Source organism: Heterodontus francisci, chromosome 36 (genome assembly GCF_036365525.1).
Source record: "Heterodontus francisci isolate sHetFra1 chromosome 36, sHetFra1.hap1, whole genome shotgun sequence".
Taxonomy (NCBI): Eukaryota; Metazoa; Chordata; class Chondrichthyes; order Heterodontiformes; family Heterodontidae; genus Heterodontus; species Heterodontus francisci.
In genome coordinates this window covers 15,144,914-15,164,862 of record NC_090406.1, presented here as the reverse complement: position 1 = coordinate 15,164,862, position 19,949 = coordinate 15,144,914, and the positions used below count along the sequence as shown (strand labels likewise).

Genomic DNA, 19,949 nt, shown 5'->3' with positions numbered 1-19,949 from the left:
GTATGCGACTTGACAAAGAAATCGCCGTTGATATTCCCTTGATATTGCTGCTCCCTAGTGGGAGGGAGGTGCTGTTGAAGTGGTTTGCACATGCATAGAGGCAGAAAGTGAGAGTATAAACCGAGCTGTTGTTGTCCTATCTAGAAATTCAAGTACGCCAAAACTAAACAAAACCTTCCAAGAGGTTGTCCTGCAGCACTTTTAGTATGCTGAGGTACAGCTCAGACCAAAAGTGTTTAGGCTTTCCATTGGACCACCAGTGAGCCTCAAACTTTGTATGAACTTATTTTAAAATAATGAGACAAGGGATGGAATCTTGCGTTGGATGGGAAGCCCCGCCAATGGGATATGCTCACCATGTTCGGAATTTAGCTCCCCCACCCCTTGGGACAAGCAAGCAGCTGCAAATCTGGAGGAGGGAAAAATTTGCTGGAAACACTCGGCAGGTTAGGCAACATCGGCGGAGAATGGACAGGTTGGCATATCAGATGTTGGACCAACTGGAATTTTGATGGGCAGGTTCACCCTTGAAACATCAACTTGTCTGTTCTCGCCACAGAGGCTGCCTGACTTATTGAGTGTTTCCTGTGTGTTGCTGGTGGGAAGCTGTATGTGTCTTGCAGCCTGCATGCACACAGCTCTGCTGGAGCTGTACCCGATCAGTCTACCAATGTGTGCGCCACTGATGATGACTGATTGTATAACTGCAGCCAGAAAAATGCATAGGTGGATACCTGAGGCAGTTGAAGAAACTGTTGAAGACTGCACAGCAGAGACCTGGGGACCCTGGTCTAAAATTCTGCCTTTAGCCTGGAACCCCTCTGAGCTGAAGGCTACAGGTCTTGGAGAGCTGGAATGGATGTCTGGGGACAGATACATGGCAAAGAGTGTGATGGATAAAGTAGCCAAGCTGGCCCTGAAACAAGGCAGCAGTGTCACTTGAATAGTTTCTGGTTGCTTTCATCTGTTTTGAAAGAATCCAAAGATTTTTTTTTTCCTTTTTTTTTATTTGCAGAGTTTTTGTATCCTGAATTTCTTAGAACATTTTTTTTCAGTTTGGGGGGATGTTTGTTGCTTAAATTTCAGCTATTTTTAGAAGCTTGAGAGGGAGATATGGTAATTTTCTTTTGAGCATACTGCTGTTTGCTTTGGATAAAGTAAAACATGACTGAAAGATGTGGCAGCAACAATCTCTCTTGTGGTGTTTTTGGCAGATGTTCGTCTCTAAGGGTTTCCAAAAAGCTGGGATAAGTAGCTTCCCAGCTGATAATGATTGACGCACAAATAAAAGTTAGGTAAGTATTTGCTAAAGGAGGGGGTCATGAGTCCAGAGCTTAGATGGCTTTAAAAGGCAAGTATTTTCCTTAGGAAGTTGGCGCTTGGCACACTGCCAGACTTGTAAACAGAGGTGTGCAATGATGCATCAAAGTACAGCATGTTGTACTTTTATTAAAACCTGATTTTAAAAGTTGGCTAACTGTGCCAAGAAAGTAAATTGCCAGAGTTTGCACTGGAGCAGTTTTATAGTTGATTTATCATTTTCTCCAGTGACCAATTTAGAGATTTTCAGAAGCTGCTGTAGCAGATAGTCTCATTCTCTGGAAACTCCACAGAAACGGTGACTGGATTCCTTATAGGATAACTGGCATACGCAACTGGAAACTGTTCAAATCCCTCCATGGCCTCACCCCTCCTTATCTCTGTAACTTCTACAGCTCTGCATTCCTCCGAATCTGGCCTCTTGTGCATCGTCTGCTCTACTTCCTTCGTCCCAGCATCGGCAGCTGTGCTTTCAGCCATCTAGGCCTTAAGCTCTAGAATTCCATCCCCAAACCTCTTCATCTCACCGCCTTTTTAAGAAACTGCTTAAAACTACCTCTTTGTGGTGGCAGGAGGGAATGCTGAGTCTGGAGGTGGTGGATTGGAAGTTAGGATCTATAGGCAAATGAATTGAGTGGGTTAGATGTTGAGTCCTAAACTATTCAGATTTTGAGTGATGCTATGTTGCAGTAATAAGAATAACCTCAGTCCAAGAAGTTCCCAAGTTGATTACACACAACCATTGGCTCAGTTTCCATTTTGTGATTTGAAACTGGAAGGTATAGTCATAGAGAGATACAGCACTGAAACAGGCCCTTCGGCCCACCGAGTCTGTGCCGACCATCAACCACCCATTTATACTAATCCTACGTTAATCCCATATTCCCTACCACATCCCCACAATTCTCCTACCACCTACCTACACTAGGGGCAATTTACAAAGGCCAATTTATCTATCAACCTGCAAGTCTTTGGCTGTGGGAGGAAACCGGAGCACCCGGCGGAAACTCACGCGGTCACAGGGAGAACTTGCAAACTCCGCACAGGCAGTACCCAGAACTGAACCTGGGTCGCTGGAGCTGTGAGGCTGTGGTGCTAACCACTGCGCCCCTGTGCCGCCCAATATTATTTTGATTTATAATTTGCTTTAATTTCTATATAATCTACTTGGCTCAGTTGGTAGCATTCTCATCACTTGCTTCAGAAAGTCATGTGTTCAAGCCCCAATGCAGTGCTACAGAGGAAATGCTGCATTGTTGCATGTGCTGCCCTTTAAACTCTGGGGTAGAGCTTTCGTTGGGTTGCACTGGCTTTTCCGGCATAATTCGGCCAAGCTAGTGCAAAAAATCGAGGAATTTTGTGTGCAAGTAACGTCCAACATAAATAGAGTTACTGCGATCTTTCTTTGTGCTGGTTGAAAACTCTTCGGAAGCTGGCCCTGCCCATAAAACTATGACGCCCCCCAAATCAAATTTAATTAGCACGATGAGTTTCTACTAATTGTGCCGTTTGTGGTCCTTTTGAGAAGGTTCTTTTTAATTTTAAGCTTTTTTTGGGTACAAAGGCACTAAATATATTTTAAAAACCATTAACTGACTGAGAAATTGACTACTGCACACAAATGGAACTAGGAAGTAGTTCTGATTCCTTTCAGTTATTTGAAGTCTAGTTATTCATAGATGGTGGACTAGATTAATTAAAAATTGCTTATTTTTTGTGATCAACTCATTTTTAACTGCATTAATAAAACTTCATGTTATCACACTTAAATATATCAAGTAATATTTTGTTTTAATGCAGCGGATGGAGGGGGAAAAAGCAATTGCGTTCAAAATGCTGCCCAACTGCACTGGCTCATGGAAGATTTTATGTTTGAATATGCAAATGAGTTTGAGTATTGACCTCAGAAAACTAGCGCAGTTTGCATCCAAAGCAGAGACTCTACCCCTTTTTTAATACCCAAAGTCCATTTGCTTGCTTCTGTTTTCATTTGGAGATTAACAATCCTATTATTATTTGAAGAGTGGGGAGTTCTCTTGGTGTTCTTGCTAACATGCTTGTCTCAATACCAATTTTAAAAAAAAAGTTGATTGACCATTCATTGGGAAGAATGCTACTAAGGTTTCCCGCATAACAGTCCAATTTGAAGAAGTTCATTGTTTATGGAAACATAGGAACTGGAGTAGACCATTTAGCTTCTCGATCATATTCCGCCATTCAGTGAGATCATGGCTAATTTGTAAAGTGTTCTGTAATGGCGATGCAGTTAAGTGAGAAAATAAGGTCCCATTTTTAGTTTCAATGGTATATCAGAGTTTCATAATCTCATGATGTGATTTGTAGTGATGTTTCAAATGATTAAGCCAGATAACTTCTATAGCTGGTGAAAAAAGGTCCATTTATGCAAGACAATTAATGTTGCTTGCCACAGAAGTTGCAAACAATTATTTTCCAGATAAGCTAATGACTGTTGTAAAAATTGTTCTCTTGGTGCGTAATACATTTGTTTACTACCTTCCGAAGATGAGAAGGATCTCTTGGGGGAACAGGATGGAACTATGTTACCTGGACACGTCTTTTAATTTGACTCAATGTCCGGGCTTTCAATGCCACAACATTTTGAAGAGCTGGGAGTGTCTCTGGAACTGAACTGAACCCCAATATGACCTAGGTCCTAAGTCTGATTCCTTAATCTAACATGCTATTTATGTTCATCTCCCAGTTTGTGTATAAAATGTTGAGTTATGTGAATTTGCGAGTAGAGAAAATGTTGCTGAACTTGTATGATGTTTAATGAATTAAATGGGTTGACCAGTGGTTAAATTCTTTCCATTCGAAATTTGTAGATTACCCCTTGTGTTGCAATAAAACCAGTTTCTGTGGCTTTCATTTTGAATGTTTGTTGCTTTGCTAATGTGTGGTTTTGTTTTATTTCAGTACTATGAGATGTCATATGGCCTCAATCTTGAGATGCATAAACAAGTAAGTACAAGAGGAAATGAAAGCCTTTGATGAGGTTAATGAACGGAATAATTGCCTGTCATCTGCAGTTCACACAAGAAACCAAGAATATGTGGGTAGTATGAATATAAATCAGTATTTGGTTTTGCAATTCCTCCCCCAAAGCTTGGCCTGCAAGACCTAGACGTTGGCAGATGGCTGTTTCACATTCATTGTGGAAGAATTGTGTTTTTGTAATGATAGGAAACAGTTTTTCTGGTAATTGTAGAACAGATGGGAGAGAGTGGGGGTAAGAAGTGCGGGGGGTGGGGTGGGGTGGTGGGTGCGTGTGGGGTGGTTGGAAGAGAGAAACTCAAGTCCGCAAATTGCTATCAGCAGACCCTTTTTTAAGGGAAGGTGGTTAAACTGTTATCTACTTGCTGGGCATTTTAGTTGTGAAATTTAATTTTACTTGCATAATGGTTTTATTTGATGAATGTGATGAGTGCACGCATGTACTGTTTTTGTAAACTGAAGTGATTTGTGCTTTCCAGTATTTTCCCTTCGCTGTTGAAGGGGCAATTACCCTCTGTTACCTTTCTCAACAAGCCATGGCCATTCTTTACGCATAAGTCAAGATAGCGAGTGTTGATGGAATATTAGGCCATTCTTGGTGAGCAACATCAGTTCACTTGACAGCCATATACATCCAGCAGGGGTTCCTGAATACTGATGAGGATTAGGATCCCTGACTCATTGTGCCTGAGTTGGGAGGATGACAACAATATATAGTGCAATAATCTTCCTTTCTCTCCCCTCCCCTTGCCTTTCTGTCCCTAACTCGCCTGAGTTTTTTTTTCTCAGCACAGAGCAAAATTGAACCTGGGAGATTCTGAATGGTTTAATTTGCCACCTGGTACCAATTTTACAATGAAATACCATGGCATCCTTTTTCATATATGCCACAAGTTGTGATATTATAAAGCACTCTTGGCACGTGCATCTCTGCCTTCTTTGGGTTCAGTCCACGCTTGGCATGTGGTGGTCCAGTACCTTGGGTTTGCAAACTAATATGTTAACTTTTAAAATTCTCTGGTCACAGCTGTAAATGCAGATTCCATCATTTGTTAATCTTCCTGTTTCCTCTTTTTTTTTCTGTTTCCAAATCCTGTTTGTTTCTCTATTGTAGAAGGAGACTGTTTCGTGCATCATGTCTGTGCCAGAGCAATGTGAGACTAATTCCACTGCCCTGGTTGCTCTCTGTAGTCCTGTATATTGCTCTGTTTGAAATGTTTATCCAATTTTCCCTTAAAAGATGCACTGGTCTTTGCATTATCTGTGTACCCACCCCCACAGTGGCAAACTCTTCCATGGTCCAACAGCCCACCGTGTAAAGACCTTTCTCCTAACCTCTTTTGCTCTCTTGGTGACAATTTGAAGTTGATGATCTCTCATGACTGATTCCTCCAACCAGAGGAACTCTGTGTTCTTTGCCACATGCTATCTCTTGGTGACATCAACTGTTGACATAGTATCAGCTTCCACATGTACGTTTAGCTCAGTCAATAGCACTCTCTCTTTTTCTTCCAAGTCGGAATGCAATGGATTCTCGTCCTAGGTTTTTTTTCTATTTGTGAATGGGATGTAAGCATCACTGGTGAGGCCCCATTTATTGCCTGCCTCGAATTGCTCTCAAGAAGGTGGTGGTGAGCTGCCACTTTGAACTGCTGCAGTCCATGTGGTGTTAGAGAAGGAGTTCCAGGACAGTGAAGAAACAGCGATTATAGTTCCAAATCCGGATGCCGTGTGGCTTGGAGGGGAGCTTGCGGGGGCTGATGCTCCCATGGGTCTGCTGCTCTTGTCCTTCTAGGTGGTAAAGGCCGTGGATTTGGAAGGTGCTGTTGAAGGAGCAGTGGCAAGTTACTGCAGTGCATCCTGAGCACATAATCTAGGCTGGCACCTCATTTCAGTACTGAGGATGTGCTCTAATGATGTTGCTTTTTTTTTTGAATGAAGTGTTAAACTGAGGTCCTATCTGCCTCATCAGGCAGCTGGATATAAAAGACTGCCCAGGCATTTTTTTTTTTTGGATAGTGAGGTAGGGACAGGACAGGCCGGCAGCAGATCAGAATTTTTTTTGGGGTGGACCCAGAAGTTTCTGGCACGTTTTCAAGCGCTCCCCAGCAATCTTTTTCTTTTCGGACCAGTAGCCCAACCGGCTGGAGCATGCATGGGACATACTCCACCCATTTGCAACTGAAGACTACAATTGGGTTCCTACAACTGGCATAAGATTTCATATTTTAAGGAGCATCCTGCTTGTTTCAGGATGGTGGGTTGCTTGCCTATTTACAGGCCCACTTGGAAATTGCAATAGGTGGGCCTAGGGCATTTATGGGGTTGCTGAGGTACCCCTTTTTCTGATTTTCAACTGCTGGTTGACCGTTTATCAACTGAAAAATGGGCAGTGGGCTGTTGAAAGCTGGCATCCTTATTTCGCAAAGATCCATATTGTAAAACCCTTCATTTCTACTGGCACAGATACCTAAGAAGGTTGCTGCCTCAGCTGGGTACAGTGACCTCAAACATTTGGAGATGGGCACACCATTGACAGCACACTTTCTCCCTTGTGATTTGTTATGCTCAGCATTATAGTGATGTTGGAGGGGAGATACCCAACCACAACTGAAAGCAAGAACTTGTTGTGAAAGGTGCTATAAAAACACCTCAGGCCACCCCAAAGCACTTCACAGCCAATGAAGTACTTTGTGTTGTCACTATTGTAGGAAATGTGGCAGCCAATTTGTGCGCAGCAAACTCTCATAAGGAGCTACCCGAGGGCTGCTGTTGCTCAAAGGCACCACTTATAAGAATACATTAGGGAAAGCATTGGAATAGCTACCCTTCTCATGTTTAGTCATTAAATGTGTGAAAACGATGCAAAAAAAAAGGAATTGTACCTTTTTTGAAAGGGAGCACTTGATATTCTTAACATGTATATTCCCTTCTTTTCTCTCTTTTTTATATATATATAAAAAAACTTGTGTTTTTTTAGTGCCTGATCATGTCTCTCATAAAGCATTTTACATTCAAAGCATAATTTTGCTGCAGTGGCTTGTTCTGTAGGTAAATGTGACATTTTTTGAATCGGGATTTCCACAAACTGAGATAAGTAACCAAATATTCTGTTTCTGGTCATTGAGGTCAGAATGTTAACCAAGATGTTGGGGCAAAATAGCGTCTTGGTATTGTTAATGTTCACAGGGAAATGGAGCCTCTGTCTCATTCCCAACACAAGACCTCCATTAGTGCAGTACTCACTTGTAGTATTGCACTGGAGTAGCGGTTTCGATTAAGTCCTCGATTTGAACTCGTGACTTCCTGACGCAGAGATGAGAGTGCTGACGACCTTTTAAAAATGTGACGCTGTGCCTGAGAGCCCGGCAATGACTCATTCTAACCCACCTAAGGCCCACTAATCAAATTTTCTGCATTTAAATAAAACGGATGTGACATGTCTTGTCAGTGACCCTGCTGTGCCAATTGCCTAAGGTGTTTGATGTAATATTTTGCATATGTGGTTCAAATTTGCTGGAGCGGTAGGAAAAAAAAATTAGTGTAGGTAGAAAACTTGTTCAAAAAGCATACCTTGAAGATTGTATGGATGCGGCAGCTGCAGTGCCTGCTCCGCTTATGGCATTATATGGAGAAAACTGTTCATCTAAATTGCTACATCCTCGGGGGTTTTTAAGCATGCATTATCTCTACATTTGTTAAAAAACTAGAAAGAATGGATATAATACATGCTTATGTTTTTTATAAACTGGCTAATCAAGCTTCTTGACCTGTGTGGAACTAAGTCAGAGACTGAAAATGTCTAAGTTTCCATCACTAATCTGTGCTGAGCTAACTAATTTCAGCTGATGTGGGTGAAAGATGCTATTGTTGGATTTTACACACATGGGCCAGAGGCGAAAGTCAACCCAGGTTCCCACTTGTAATTTATCTTGTGACCTCTGCTGGTAAATGCATGTATGCAAATGTCCAGTGAAAACAGAACTGAACTTGGTCTTGATCATATAGCCTGTCTACTTTGTATCTAGGCCTGTGGATCAATAACTACCACTTAAAAACATAAACAAGAGCTGGAGTAGGCCATTTGGCCCTTTTTGAGCCTGCCAAGTCATTCAATAAGATCGTGGCTGATCTACCTCAGCTCCACCTTCCTGCACTATCTCCATATACCTTGATTCCCATTGTACCCAAAAATCCATCGACCTCTGACTTGAATATACTCGACAACTGAGCATCCACAGCTGTCTGGGGTAGAGAATTCCAAAGATTCGTAACCTTTTGACTGAGATGGAAAGATGTCCCCTCAATCATTAATGGCCAGCCCCTTATTCTGAGACTGGCCCGGTGTTCTATATTTCCCCAGCCAGGAGAAGCATATTTTCTCAGTATCTACCCTGTCAAGCTCCTTTAAGAATTTTGTGTTTCAATTTGATCCACTTCATTCTTCTAAACTCCAGGGAATATAAGCCTAGACTTCTCAATGTCTCTTCATAGGATAGTCCCTTTGGGTACCACTACTTGTGGAACTATTTTATGGTTCAAAATTGATCGTCTTTGCTAGGGGACAGAGCTTCCTTTTTTAAAAAAGAAAAAAATTTTTTTTGATTAAGTGCTGATCATAGGCTTTGCTTTCTTGAGCTGTGAGTTTGAAAAGTTCTAGTCCAGTGATGACCAGGGCGTGAATGCTGTTTATTATTTGTCAGCTATGGCTCAGCGGCTGGCACTCTTGCCTCTGAGTCAGAAGGTTGTGGGTTGAATCCCCACTCCCCAGACCTGAGCAGAAAATCTAGGCTGATGCTGCCAGTGCAATACTCAAGGAGTGCTGCACTGTCGGAGGTGCTGTCTTTCAGATGAGATGTTAAACTGAAGCCCCATCTGCTCCCTCAGTAGATGTAAAAGAACCCATGGCACTATTCAGAGAAGTTCTTCCCAGGGTCCTGACTATTGTTGATCCCTCAACTAACATCTCAAAGACATTATCATTGCTGTTTGTGGAACCTTGCTGTGCAAATTTGGCTGCTGTATTTCCTATGTTGCAATAGCCAATACATGTTACAAAATATTATTTTGAGGACTTGAGTTTTAAAACTGAAAAAGATTCCATAGATGCTGGATTTTGTCTCTCTTTTAAGAAAGAGGTCATCGGAAGGTCTTTTGGACCCTTACTGGAAGTCACCTGTCTTCCAATATGTACCCAGTGGGGGCTTTTTGACCTCTGGAGGATCTTTAGAGAAGTGACTAGTCAAGATTTATAGGGGTCAGGAGGCTTGACTCCTGGGATATTGTTTTGGTTTTGCTTTGGGCAGGGAGTTAGGGTGTGGACAGTGTTTGGAAAGTTTTAAAAAAAAATCAACCTGCCAAGGACAAAACCCCAGCTCAGCCTTTTCCATCTCTTTGAAAAGCCTGCCAGTTTTTCCATCTCTTTCAGAATCAATTGTAAGAAATAGAGAAAGTGATGATGCATTTCTCTTGGAAAACCTGCCAAACTGATCTTCAACATCGCCTGAAAAGAACTGTTCTAGAAAGATCCCAGTGACTGCCATCTATGCCTATTTAGGATACCAGAATAAAGGGACAACTGACCTCTTTCCACATTTTTATAAATTCAAGAATTAGCAAGTATTTGGCCAAAGTAGTTTTTTTTTTGTCTTTTGTAACAGCTCTAAAGAGAAAGTCTCTTTATTTTTTCGTTAATGTGTGTGTGTGTGTGTCCAGGGGAAAAAAGGGAACTTTAATTTTTCAATCTGTGTTAATGCTTTGCTTCGTTACTGGTTAAGTCTTGTTTCATAATAAATGGATAATTTTGTTGTTTATTAAAGAAACCTGTTTGGTGTATTTTATTCTAGGATAAAGAGTGGAGTATATGATTGACCGCATTGGTAACTGGGTAAACATTTAAATATATAGTGTGACCTGTGGTCGTAACAACGTCAAAAGTACTGAATTGGCTGTAATGTAGTTTGGGGCATCCTGAGGCAGTGAAAGGTGCTACATAAATGCAAAGACTTTAAAAAAAAAATGTTTGTCCTGATGGGAAACTGGACAATGTCAATGACTGAAGGGGAAAATTTATAGTCTCAAGTTGCCTCGGGCCTGCAGGTTTGAAACTTCCAAATTGGCGATTGAGATGTGACTACCTGTCCAGTTAACACCTTGGACTGCATGTGCCTATTGCAAATATAACTACACATGGGCAGTTGACTATCTTGTTCAGTGTTGGGTCTATTGAAATTTTGCATCTGAGTGAACATCAGCGATTCTATATGACAACTTAATTTTTCATTGTGTTTTTGTACTGCATATTAAAATATTTGTAAACTACTTTTAATGGTGATTATTATGAACATTTGGGGCACTTTAATACTCTCTCTGTTGTATCATTGAAGCTGCAGTGGTAATTTTATGCTATCTTTAAAGTTCCTTTAAATGATCACTTTAGTAGGCGATCAGAACCTCAAATGAACCATGAAGCTAGTATGAGCTCTTAACTGCATGACCTTAATAACTAAAGCTTTATTCAACTCCCTTCCTGTCGCTGGTATTGCCTGTTGCATGTTAAGTGCTTATAGTCTCAATTCTTAATGTAGGACCATAGGAATAAACAATAAAATACTATGGCCCTTCTAGTTTGCCTTCCACCATCCTGGTAGCAGCATGGAACATTGATAATGGAGTTGTTGATTAATCATGGAAATCAATCAATTACTCTTCATCAACCCAGACATGAGGCAAGGAAACCCCCAGTGGTGAATAGCTTCAAAAATCATGGATCCAAAGGCGCCTGTTCCTCATAAGCATCCTATACTTGATGGTATATCATGTCTCAAATCCCAAATTATTATTTTTCTGAAAGAAATCAATCTAATATCTGATGCAAAACAATTTCCACTTCCTCCATCTCCCTTGGGTGCCTGTTTCACAGGTTTATCACTCACTCTCTGAAATGATGGCCTCAGTTTTTTAAAAGGAGAGAGGGAACGGTGAATGGGAGCCTCGAGACGGGTGGGGCACCTGGAGAATTTGGGAATGTGGAGGCCCTGCCAGTCTGAATGCCAGAACCTCATTTAAATGAAAAAATATTCCTAGAGACCCACCCAACCAGATTCACTACCAGGCCAGGGAGTGGGAATTTGGTGTCAGAAGGTCACAGCCAGGGAGCTGTGGGAATGAGTCCTGGCAGTTAGTGGGAGGAGGGGTTCTGGAGATGGTGGGGTGGTTGTGGAAGGTTTGAACACTATTGGACGAAGGCTAGGACTGAGGAGTCTTGTGGGACACACTCTTGCTCCTCCAGGCCCAAAGGAGTTCGAACAGAAGCAAATGTTGAAACTTTGCTTTTGGCCTTTCTGCCCATTGGCACCTACTGTTGCAGTGCTGTAAACACTGTGGGACTTCCCTGACATGAAGTTACTATTGCACTGATGATCAAGAGGACATAGATATAAGACTCAATGTAAATAAAGTTTTTTTTTTAAACTGAGGGTTGTGAGGCCGTTGGTAATTGAAAGAGACCATGACAACACTTAGGAATAGGTTACATATGTGGTTGAAGAAATGGAGATAAAGTGATGTGGATGCAGGATGTTCACGTGGGATTAGGATTACTGGTCGTGTGAAGGAGAAACACCAACGTGAACCGGCATGAAAAATCTGCTGCCATGTTGTAATTCTTTGTGAATTGGAGCAAGATCTCCATTCTGGGCGAATGACTATTGATGTAATTTTAGGGAAAGCAATGATCTGGTTAGTCAGTTAATATAAATGTGAAATTTAAAATTAGCCAGGGAGCATCATTTTTCTATGCCAAAATTCTATATATATTTTTGCGTCTCAGAATTACACCACTAATTTTGTGCCTTCAGCATTTGGATTTCCTCTTTGGGTTTTCATACACTTCCTTCAGGCATGAGTGGAGCAAGATTAGATATACCTACAGCCTCTTAAAGCCTGTTTAACTACTTGCTTTCTCACGTCGGAGGCTTAGAACCAGGGTCATCCTTTATGTACCAACATTTTTTTGAAGACTGTGTTTTTTTTCTTTTGTTTTGAAGCTGTTGGTTGGCCCATGACATTTATCTTGACATTTATGGTGTGGAGCTGAGCTGTTTAGACACTACTAAGATCAGTCCCTTGTCTCTGTCTGTGTTGGGTTAGACGATCACTGCTAGGCCGTCCGTAAAGGTGATACAATTGACATGAGCCCTGGCCTGTTGAAGGGAGAAACCTATGCCCGTGATCGTCTATTCATTGCTTACTGTGATGGCCACTCAACAAGGACAGATTACCTGATGACTTTCAATTGTCTATTCACTGGAGGTTGGCCAGCACGCCTGAAACTATATCGCAGCAGAACTTGAGTCCTTGAGAGGCAAGTGTTTAAAATTGTTAATTGAGAAAACAAACTTAATTTTGCTGCCTGGCAGTTTTTTAATTTTTGCAGTGACTGGGCAGCACTTTCCAAAACCAAACTGTCTGGTTCAAACCCGTCTTCAGCTAGAGATGTCTCTAACCATGCAGATGCAAGCTGCAATATCTGTTCATGCATTCAGCAGGTTATAGGTTAACAGTCCCAATATATAACTTGATATGGCAAGCAATGAAAACAGTGATTCAATTCAATGGCTCTGACAGCAGTTCTGAATTGTCATGTGCCTTACCAGAACCACAAGAAAGAAGTTCTGCCTTAAACTCGTGCCAGCTATTTTCTTTGTTTTCTCCGCCAATATTCGTGTCCTTGTCTGGAAGTCACTTGTACAACAATTTGGGGCGGTACAGTGGCGCAGTGGTTAGCACCGCAGCCTCACAGCTCCAGCGACCTGGGTTCGATTCTGGGTACTGCCCTTGCAGAGTTTGCAAGTTCTCCCTGTGACTGCGTGGGTTTCCGCCGGGTGCTCCGGTTTCCTCCCACAGCCAAAGACTTGCAGGTTGAAAGGTAAATTGGCCATTGTAAATTGCCCCTAGTATAGGTAGATGGTAGGGGAATATGGGATTAATGTAGGATTAGTATAAATGGGTGGTTTATGGTCGGCACAGACTCGGTGGGCCAAAGGGCCTGTTTCAGCGCTGTATCTCTAAATAAATAACAGAAGAGGGATCTTTACGTGTTTGGAGGGGTTGGGGTGGAGTTGGTGGTTGTGTAGGAAGGGATGAAGATTTAATCCTATTCTGTCTACTATTCAATATTGTATTTGGAATTGTTTTGGCAAGTGTCCCAGGCTATGTTCTTTTTAATGTGCAAAGTGAATATAAAGTTGAAAGATCTGAGAATGTATAATTTAATTGGATAGCTCTTTGAAAGAGACAGCACAGGAACAGTGGACAAATGGTCTCCTTCTGTGCTGTAAAATTTTATGTTAGTGGCTGACTATTCAATGGATAAATGTACAATTATGTGCTATTGAGCATATAAATCATGAAGGTGCCAGTATCAATCCTTAGTCTTTTCCGAGTTCATTGATCTCCCTGGGCAGGAATAGTAGGGAGGCTGAGGAGGAAGGTTCAATAGCAAAAAGCTTGCATTTATTTGGCGCACTTTGACTTCAGGGCACGCCAAAGTTCTTTACAATCAATGGAGTATTTTTGAAGTATGGCCACTGTTATAATGTAGGAAATACAGCAGCCCATTTGTGCATAGCAAGCTCCCAGAAACAGCAATGTGGTAATGACCAAATAATCTTTTTTTGTGATGATTGAGGGATAAATATTGGTTAGGACACCAGGGATAACTCCCTTATCCTTCATTATTCCCTGCTCTTCAAAATAATCCCATGGGATCTTTTGCCTTCACTTGAGAGAGCAGACAGGGCCTTAGTTTAAGGTCTCATCCAAAAGATGACACCTCCGACAGTCCTCACTTGTACTGCACTGGAGTGTTCACCTAGAGAATGAACTCCAGTTTCTGGAGTGAGGATTAAACCCACAACCTTCTGAGTCAGGCGACACTGCTGGTACAGATTGATTTTGTTGAAGCTTGTAAACAATATGTTTTTGTATATGCAAATTCAATTTCATTGCAGCAATCGATAGAAAAATTTGCTTGCTGAGCACCAGGGAAGCCCGCGTGTAGTTCAAATTGTGGGTTGAGGAGGGGGAGTGGCACAGCGGGAAAGTAACCGTGGTGCATAACCTTGCTCATTTAATTTTCTCGATTGCTCACTGAACGTGGTTTCAGAATTAATTGTGTCTGTTTCTGGAAATTGCTGTGCATGTTGAGGCAATGAAATCTGCACACTCTTTTTCAAAAGCTCTGGAAAGACTTGTTGACTTGTGTTTTCTGCTTTACACTATTTTTAAACCATTCCTATTTTTTGGGGGTTATAGCACTTTTGATTTTGGAAAAAACACCATATGATGCCCTGGGCATTAGTCTTTGTGGACTTTCATGTTATGCCCATATGAGGGTTCGTAGGTTTTAATTTAGTAGTAAAACCTTTTTATTCACGTGTGAAAGCTGGCCTGGCATTGACCTCATCGCTTGCAGGTAAATACAGGAATCGAGACTGGCAAATCTCCAGAACAATAGAAACTCTGAAAAGAGAGAATGCAGAGTGAAGTGTTTTCCTTTTTTTTTAAGGAAATGTTTTTCATGCCAGCAAAAGTTTCATTTAAGGTAACTTCACTGTTGTTACTCCAGATTACTCACTTGTGCGTGATACAGGGAGTATAGCTATTGGAGGATACAGCAGATGAAAGTGTGGATGGAGAGATGGTGCAGAAGGGAGGGCTTTAGATTCCTGGGGCTTTGGGACCAGTTCTGGGGGAGATGGGACCTGTACAGGGCAGATGGGTTGCAGCTGAACAGAGCCAGGGCTAATGTCCTTGTGGGACGATTTGTTAGCGCTATTGGGGAGGGTTTAGACTTTAGACTAACTTGGTAGGGGTGTAATATTCGAGAGAAAAACCCAAGTGCCCAGAGAATTGGGAGAGACAGACAGCACTAGAATAGGAAGTAGTAAGTTATTAGGTAGGGTAAGAGTAAGAGGGAATGTAATAAAGTTTAAGATAGTTTTACTGTGCATGTACGTGGATGCATGGAGTGTGGTAAATAAGGTTGGTGTGCTGCAGGCACAGATAGTCATGTGGAAATATGATGCCATGGTGATAATGGAGATCTGACTTAAAGGGCAGAACTGGTTACCAAATATTCCTGGATGCAAGGTGTTCAGGGAAGCTAGGAAGGAAAAAAAAGGAAGCAGGGTAGCAGTATTAATTGAGAACATGAGAGTGCTGGAAAGAGAGGATGTCTTAGAGGGGTCAAGGACAGAATCTATTTGGTTACAGCTAACAAACAATAGAGGTATCATTACACTAATGGGTGTATTCGATAGACCACCAACTAGTGAGAAAGATAAAGGAACAAATCTGCAAGGAAATTAGAGAGGTGCAAGAATTCTAGAGTAGTTTTCTCCGGGTGCTCCGGTTTCCTCCCACAGCCAAAGACTTGCAGGTTGATAGGTAAAATTGGCCATTAGCAATTGCCCCTAGTATAGGTAGGTGGTAGGGAAATATAGGGACAGGTGGGGATGTGGTAGGAATATGGGATTAGTGTAGGATTAGTATAAATGGGTGGTTGATGGTCGGCACAGACTCGATGGGCCGACTGCCTGTTTCAGTGCTGTACCTCTAAATAAATAAATAATGGACTTTTACTATCCCAGTCTATATTAGGATAATAGTACCAAAGGCAGAGAGCAGCAAGAGTTTCTCGAGATTGTTCAGAAGAATTTTCTCCATCAGTATGTTACCAGGCCAATGAGGAAGGAGGCATTGCTGGTTCTGGGAATGAGGTGGATCAAGTGTCACGAGGGGAACATTTAAGGGACAGTGATCATAGTATTACAGGCCAGAATTTTACCTTGCGGCGGAGGCCCCGCCCGTTGGCTGAAATGTCAGGGGAAACCCCGCCTCAGCCGGGCCTGGAAGCCACGCAGTGATTTTGCGTGACCCAGGCCTTTAATTGGTCCTGGATGTCCTGCCTCCAGGAGTTGTTGGCCAATCAGTGAGCTGGCAGCTCCTCAGTCCCAGCAGCACCACTGGGAGTGGTGGCCACTACTGGGACTGCACCCAGAGCTAGAAGAGGACAGTGGATGCCAGCACTGAAAGATGAGTGGGGTTTCGGGCCTCGCTGGGGGCAATCGGCTGAGCCCTGGTGAGGCTCGTGGGTGTTGATTAGGAGAGTGGGAGGGATGTGCTACAGCAGGGGCAGCTTGTGCCACGGGGGAGTCCTTGCCGAGCCAGCAAGGAGGCTGCCAGGTTTTACCAGCTACCACTAGTAAGATACCAGCAATGGTGGGAAGAGGCCCTTAAGTGGCAATTAATTGACTACTCAAGGGCGTCAATTGGCCTGGGACAGGCGGGCCATTTTCAGCCTCCTCTGCTGCTAGTAAAAATGGCAGCAGATAGGTGATGGGAACGGTCAGCCGCACCCCAACCCCACCGCCTCCAGTCCACTCCTGTTGTGGGTGGGCATAAAATTTTAGCCAAAAGTTTTTAAGTTAGCTATGGAAAGGACAAGGAGCAATCCAGAGAATTAATTGGGGGAGGGCCACTTCAATTGGGTGCTGCGCTTTATAAATAGCGACATAGGGTACAAATGTAAGTTTGACCTCAGCTGGAGTATTGTGTCCAATTCTGGGCATCACACTTTAGGAAAGATGTGAAGGTACTAGAGAGGGTGCAGAAAAAATTCACGAGAATGGTTCCGGGGATGAAGAACTTCAGGTGCTTGGATAGATTGGAGAAGCTGGGGCTGTTGTCCTTGGCAGCGAAGATTTGAGGAGATATGATGGAGGTGTTGAAAATCATGAGGGTCTGGACACAGTAGATCGGGAGAAACTGTTCCCATTGGCAGAAGGGTCAAGAACCAAAGGAGGCCAGTTCAAGGTGATTGGCAAAAGAAGCAATGGTGACATGAGGAAAAACTTCTTTATGCAGCAAGTGGTTAGGATCTGGAATGCACTGCCTGAGAGTGTGGTGGAGGCAGATTCAATCGAGGCCTTGAAGAGAATTGGATAACTGAAGCGAGAAAATATGCAGGGCTATGGGGGAAAGGTGGGAGAGTGGGAATAGCTGAGTCGCACTTGCAGAGAGCCGGCACGGACACGATGGGCCGAATGACCACCTTCTGTGCTGTAACCATTCTATGATGAATCACTTATTAATTGTTCTTTCATCTCCCACCAAGATTGATTTTTAATAGTCTTCAAAAAGTGGTGAGCGCCTCATGTCAGCTGTGGCTCAGTGGCAACATTCTCGCCTCTGTGTGCTTGAAAGCCGAGGGTTCATACCCAACTCCTGGACTTGAGCACATAATGTAAGATGGTTTTTCAGTGCAGCATTGAGGGATTGCAGGAGGTGCTGTTTTTTCACCCGTGACGTTGAACAGAGGGTCCAACTGCCTCTGAATGCAGAAGAGCCCATGGCACTATTTGAAGATTAGCAGGATGGAGTGGGGGTGGGGAGGTTTTCCTCATGTGATGACCAACAGTTATCCCTCAACCACTTTAGAAAAAAAAAAGGTTATGGAACTGATTTTGCTATTTGTGTGATCCTGCAGAGTATAAATTAGCGGAGGCATTTCCCTACATCTGTCAGTACATTTCAAAAAAATGCTTAATTGGCATTTCTGGATGGTCTATATGCATTGAGATCAAATGCCATCCTTTTAGCTGGAATTTGGAGAAATGGGTCTCTTTCTTTTTCATCTCCCTGCCCCACCTTCCCATCCAACCTCTGACAATTACAACACCTCAGTTGACAGGAATTATTGATTGTGGTTCTCTGAGTAAAGATACTGTATTGGTTTTCTCCAGCATGATTTGTACTTGAAATCCACTTTAGGAATAGATACTTAACACTGGTAACAACTGCTAATGTAAATTGGTGACTGACTGTAAAGAATGCTGCCCCTGCCTTCCAATTATTTGTATAACAGTATCTTTGGGAATCTTGCAATAGTTCTCTTTAGATTCATTTTTTATGCAACCATAAAATATTGAAGGAAAAAGTCACTGATCATTTTGTATATTGAGATAACATTTCTCTGACCCAGCTAGAGGGTGCTCCTATTGATTGAATATATCGACAGAGCAGAGCTTGTACAGTTTGCACGATGCATGCTTCAGACCAGCCATTCTCCGCTTCCCCGCTTTACCTCGTGATCCTGGATAGTACAAGGTAATGAGTTGAATGTTTGTTTGTAAAAGCTGGGGGGGTGGGGTATACAAAGCTTGAGAGATACGGAGCACATAGAAAAGGTAGGGCAGGAGATTGAAACTGGAGAGTTGGACAAAAGGTCATGTGTTGAGCTTGTTTTTTCCAGACAAGACGATTGTTTGTTTCTCCAGACAAAGAAAAATAAATGTGTGTTGCCATGTTTGGGGCCTGGCAGGCTCCATTTATTTGGTTTACCCACATGCTGGGACAAGACCAAGTTCACTCTAAACGTGTTGTGACACATTTCTGACTTGTAGGCCAGACAGCACTGTGTACTTTTTGAGTTGCAAATTTTATGTTTGCATTTATTTTCCTAGGGATGGATTTTAAGAAGCCCTCGATGTCAAGATCCATGGTGGGGGGGGGCCTGAAAATGGCTTCAGATGAGGCCAACCATGGACCTTGATGCCAGCAGGGTCTGGCCCGATCCTCCCAGCAGTGGCGAGGCTCCGTGGCAGCCACCCAGCTGCTGGGCATTGAGACCACAATTTACATGTTGAAATTAATAAATCAACATGAATTTACCGGAGATCTTAAGGGCCCGCTGCAATCTCCGCACAGCGGCCGGCACTCCCATGCCTTCAGTTCTCCGTCTGGGGAAACGAGGCGCAACACGATTGGGGAGGAGGTAAGTTGGTGAGTGTGTGGTGGGGGGGGAGAGGGGTGTGGAGACAGTCAAATACACCTAATGGGTGTTGGGGATGGTGGGAAGGGTTGAACCTTAATCTTTGAGTCGTTTGTGGGTGGGAGGAAGGTCAGGAGTAAAAAGTAAGTGTTTTGGGGGTGGGAAGGGCAAATAGTTATCGTAATTGGCCTTGTTGGGGGGGGGGGGGGGGGTGGAAGGGGAGTGGGAAAGGGGCAAAATAAATGTATTTTTAAAATTTTGGTGTTTTTCTTTAAACAAGCCGGCAGGGCTGGCTGCCCTTTACAAATGGCATCGGCGCCTGCGCACAGGCAGCTGACGCCATTGCCAGGGATGGGCAGCCCGCCCCCTCCATGTGATTGGGGAGGGGGGGGCAGGCCGTCCCGGTTATTTAAATGGGCTGCCACAACCTTAAGCCACCATTTTTTAAGCTTACCACCGAGATTGGCGACGGGCTTATAGAATCCAGCCTCTAGTAAAGTATTTTATTCTAGACTTATGATTTGTACCTATAATACATTTGTTCCTAAAATAAAATAACGTTGCTCTTCAAAGGAATGACCAGTAGAAAGGCAGCAAATGGTCACCTGGATTGCTGGATGTGAAGCTGCCCCATGGAGATGTTGTAGAGGGTAAATCCTGTCAGTGACTGCTTTCATCGTTTGTGCTCTTTTAGCATTTCCTGGGGATGAGATAGCTGGTCAGCTGCCATCTGAAATGGGAGAAAGCCAGTTAAGTTTTTGGTTGGAAATGGATTCTT

General features: G+C 42.9%; 1 protein-coding gene across 1 annotated transcript in view; it reads left to right on the top strand.

The window, feature by feature from the left end:
- Window positions 1-19,949, top strand: part of LOC137351606 (transducin-like enhancer protein 1) — a 186,189-nt gene that overhangs the window by 42,282 nt on the left and 123,958 nt on the right. Inside the window, exon 4 of the mRNA XM_068016207.1 lies at window positions 4,258-4,302. Coding sequence (XP_067872308.1) covers window positions 4,258-4,302 — 45 coding nt within the window. The remainder of the gene's footprint in view (window positions 1-4,257; window positions 4,303-19,949) is intronic.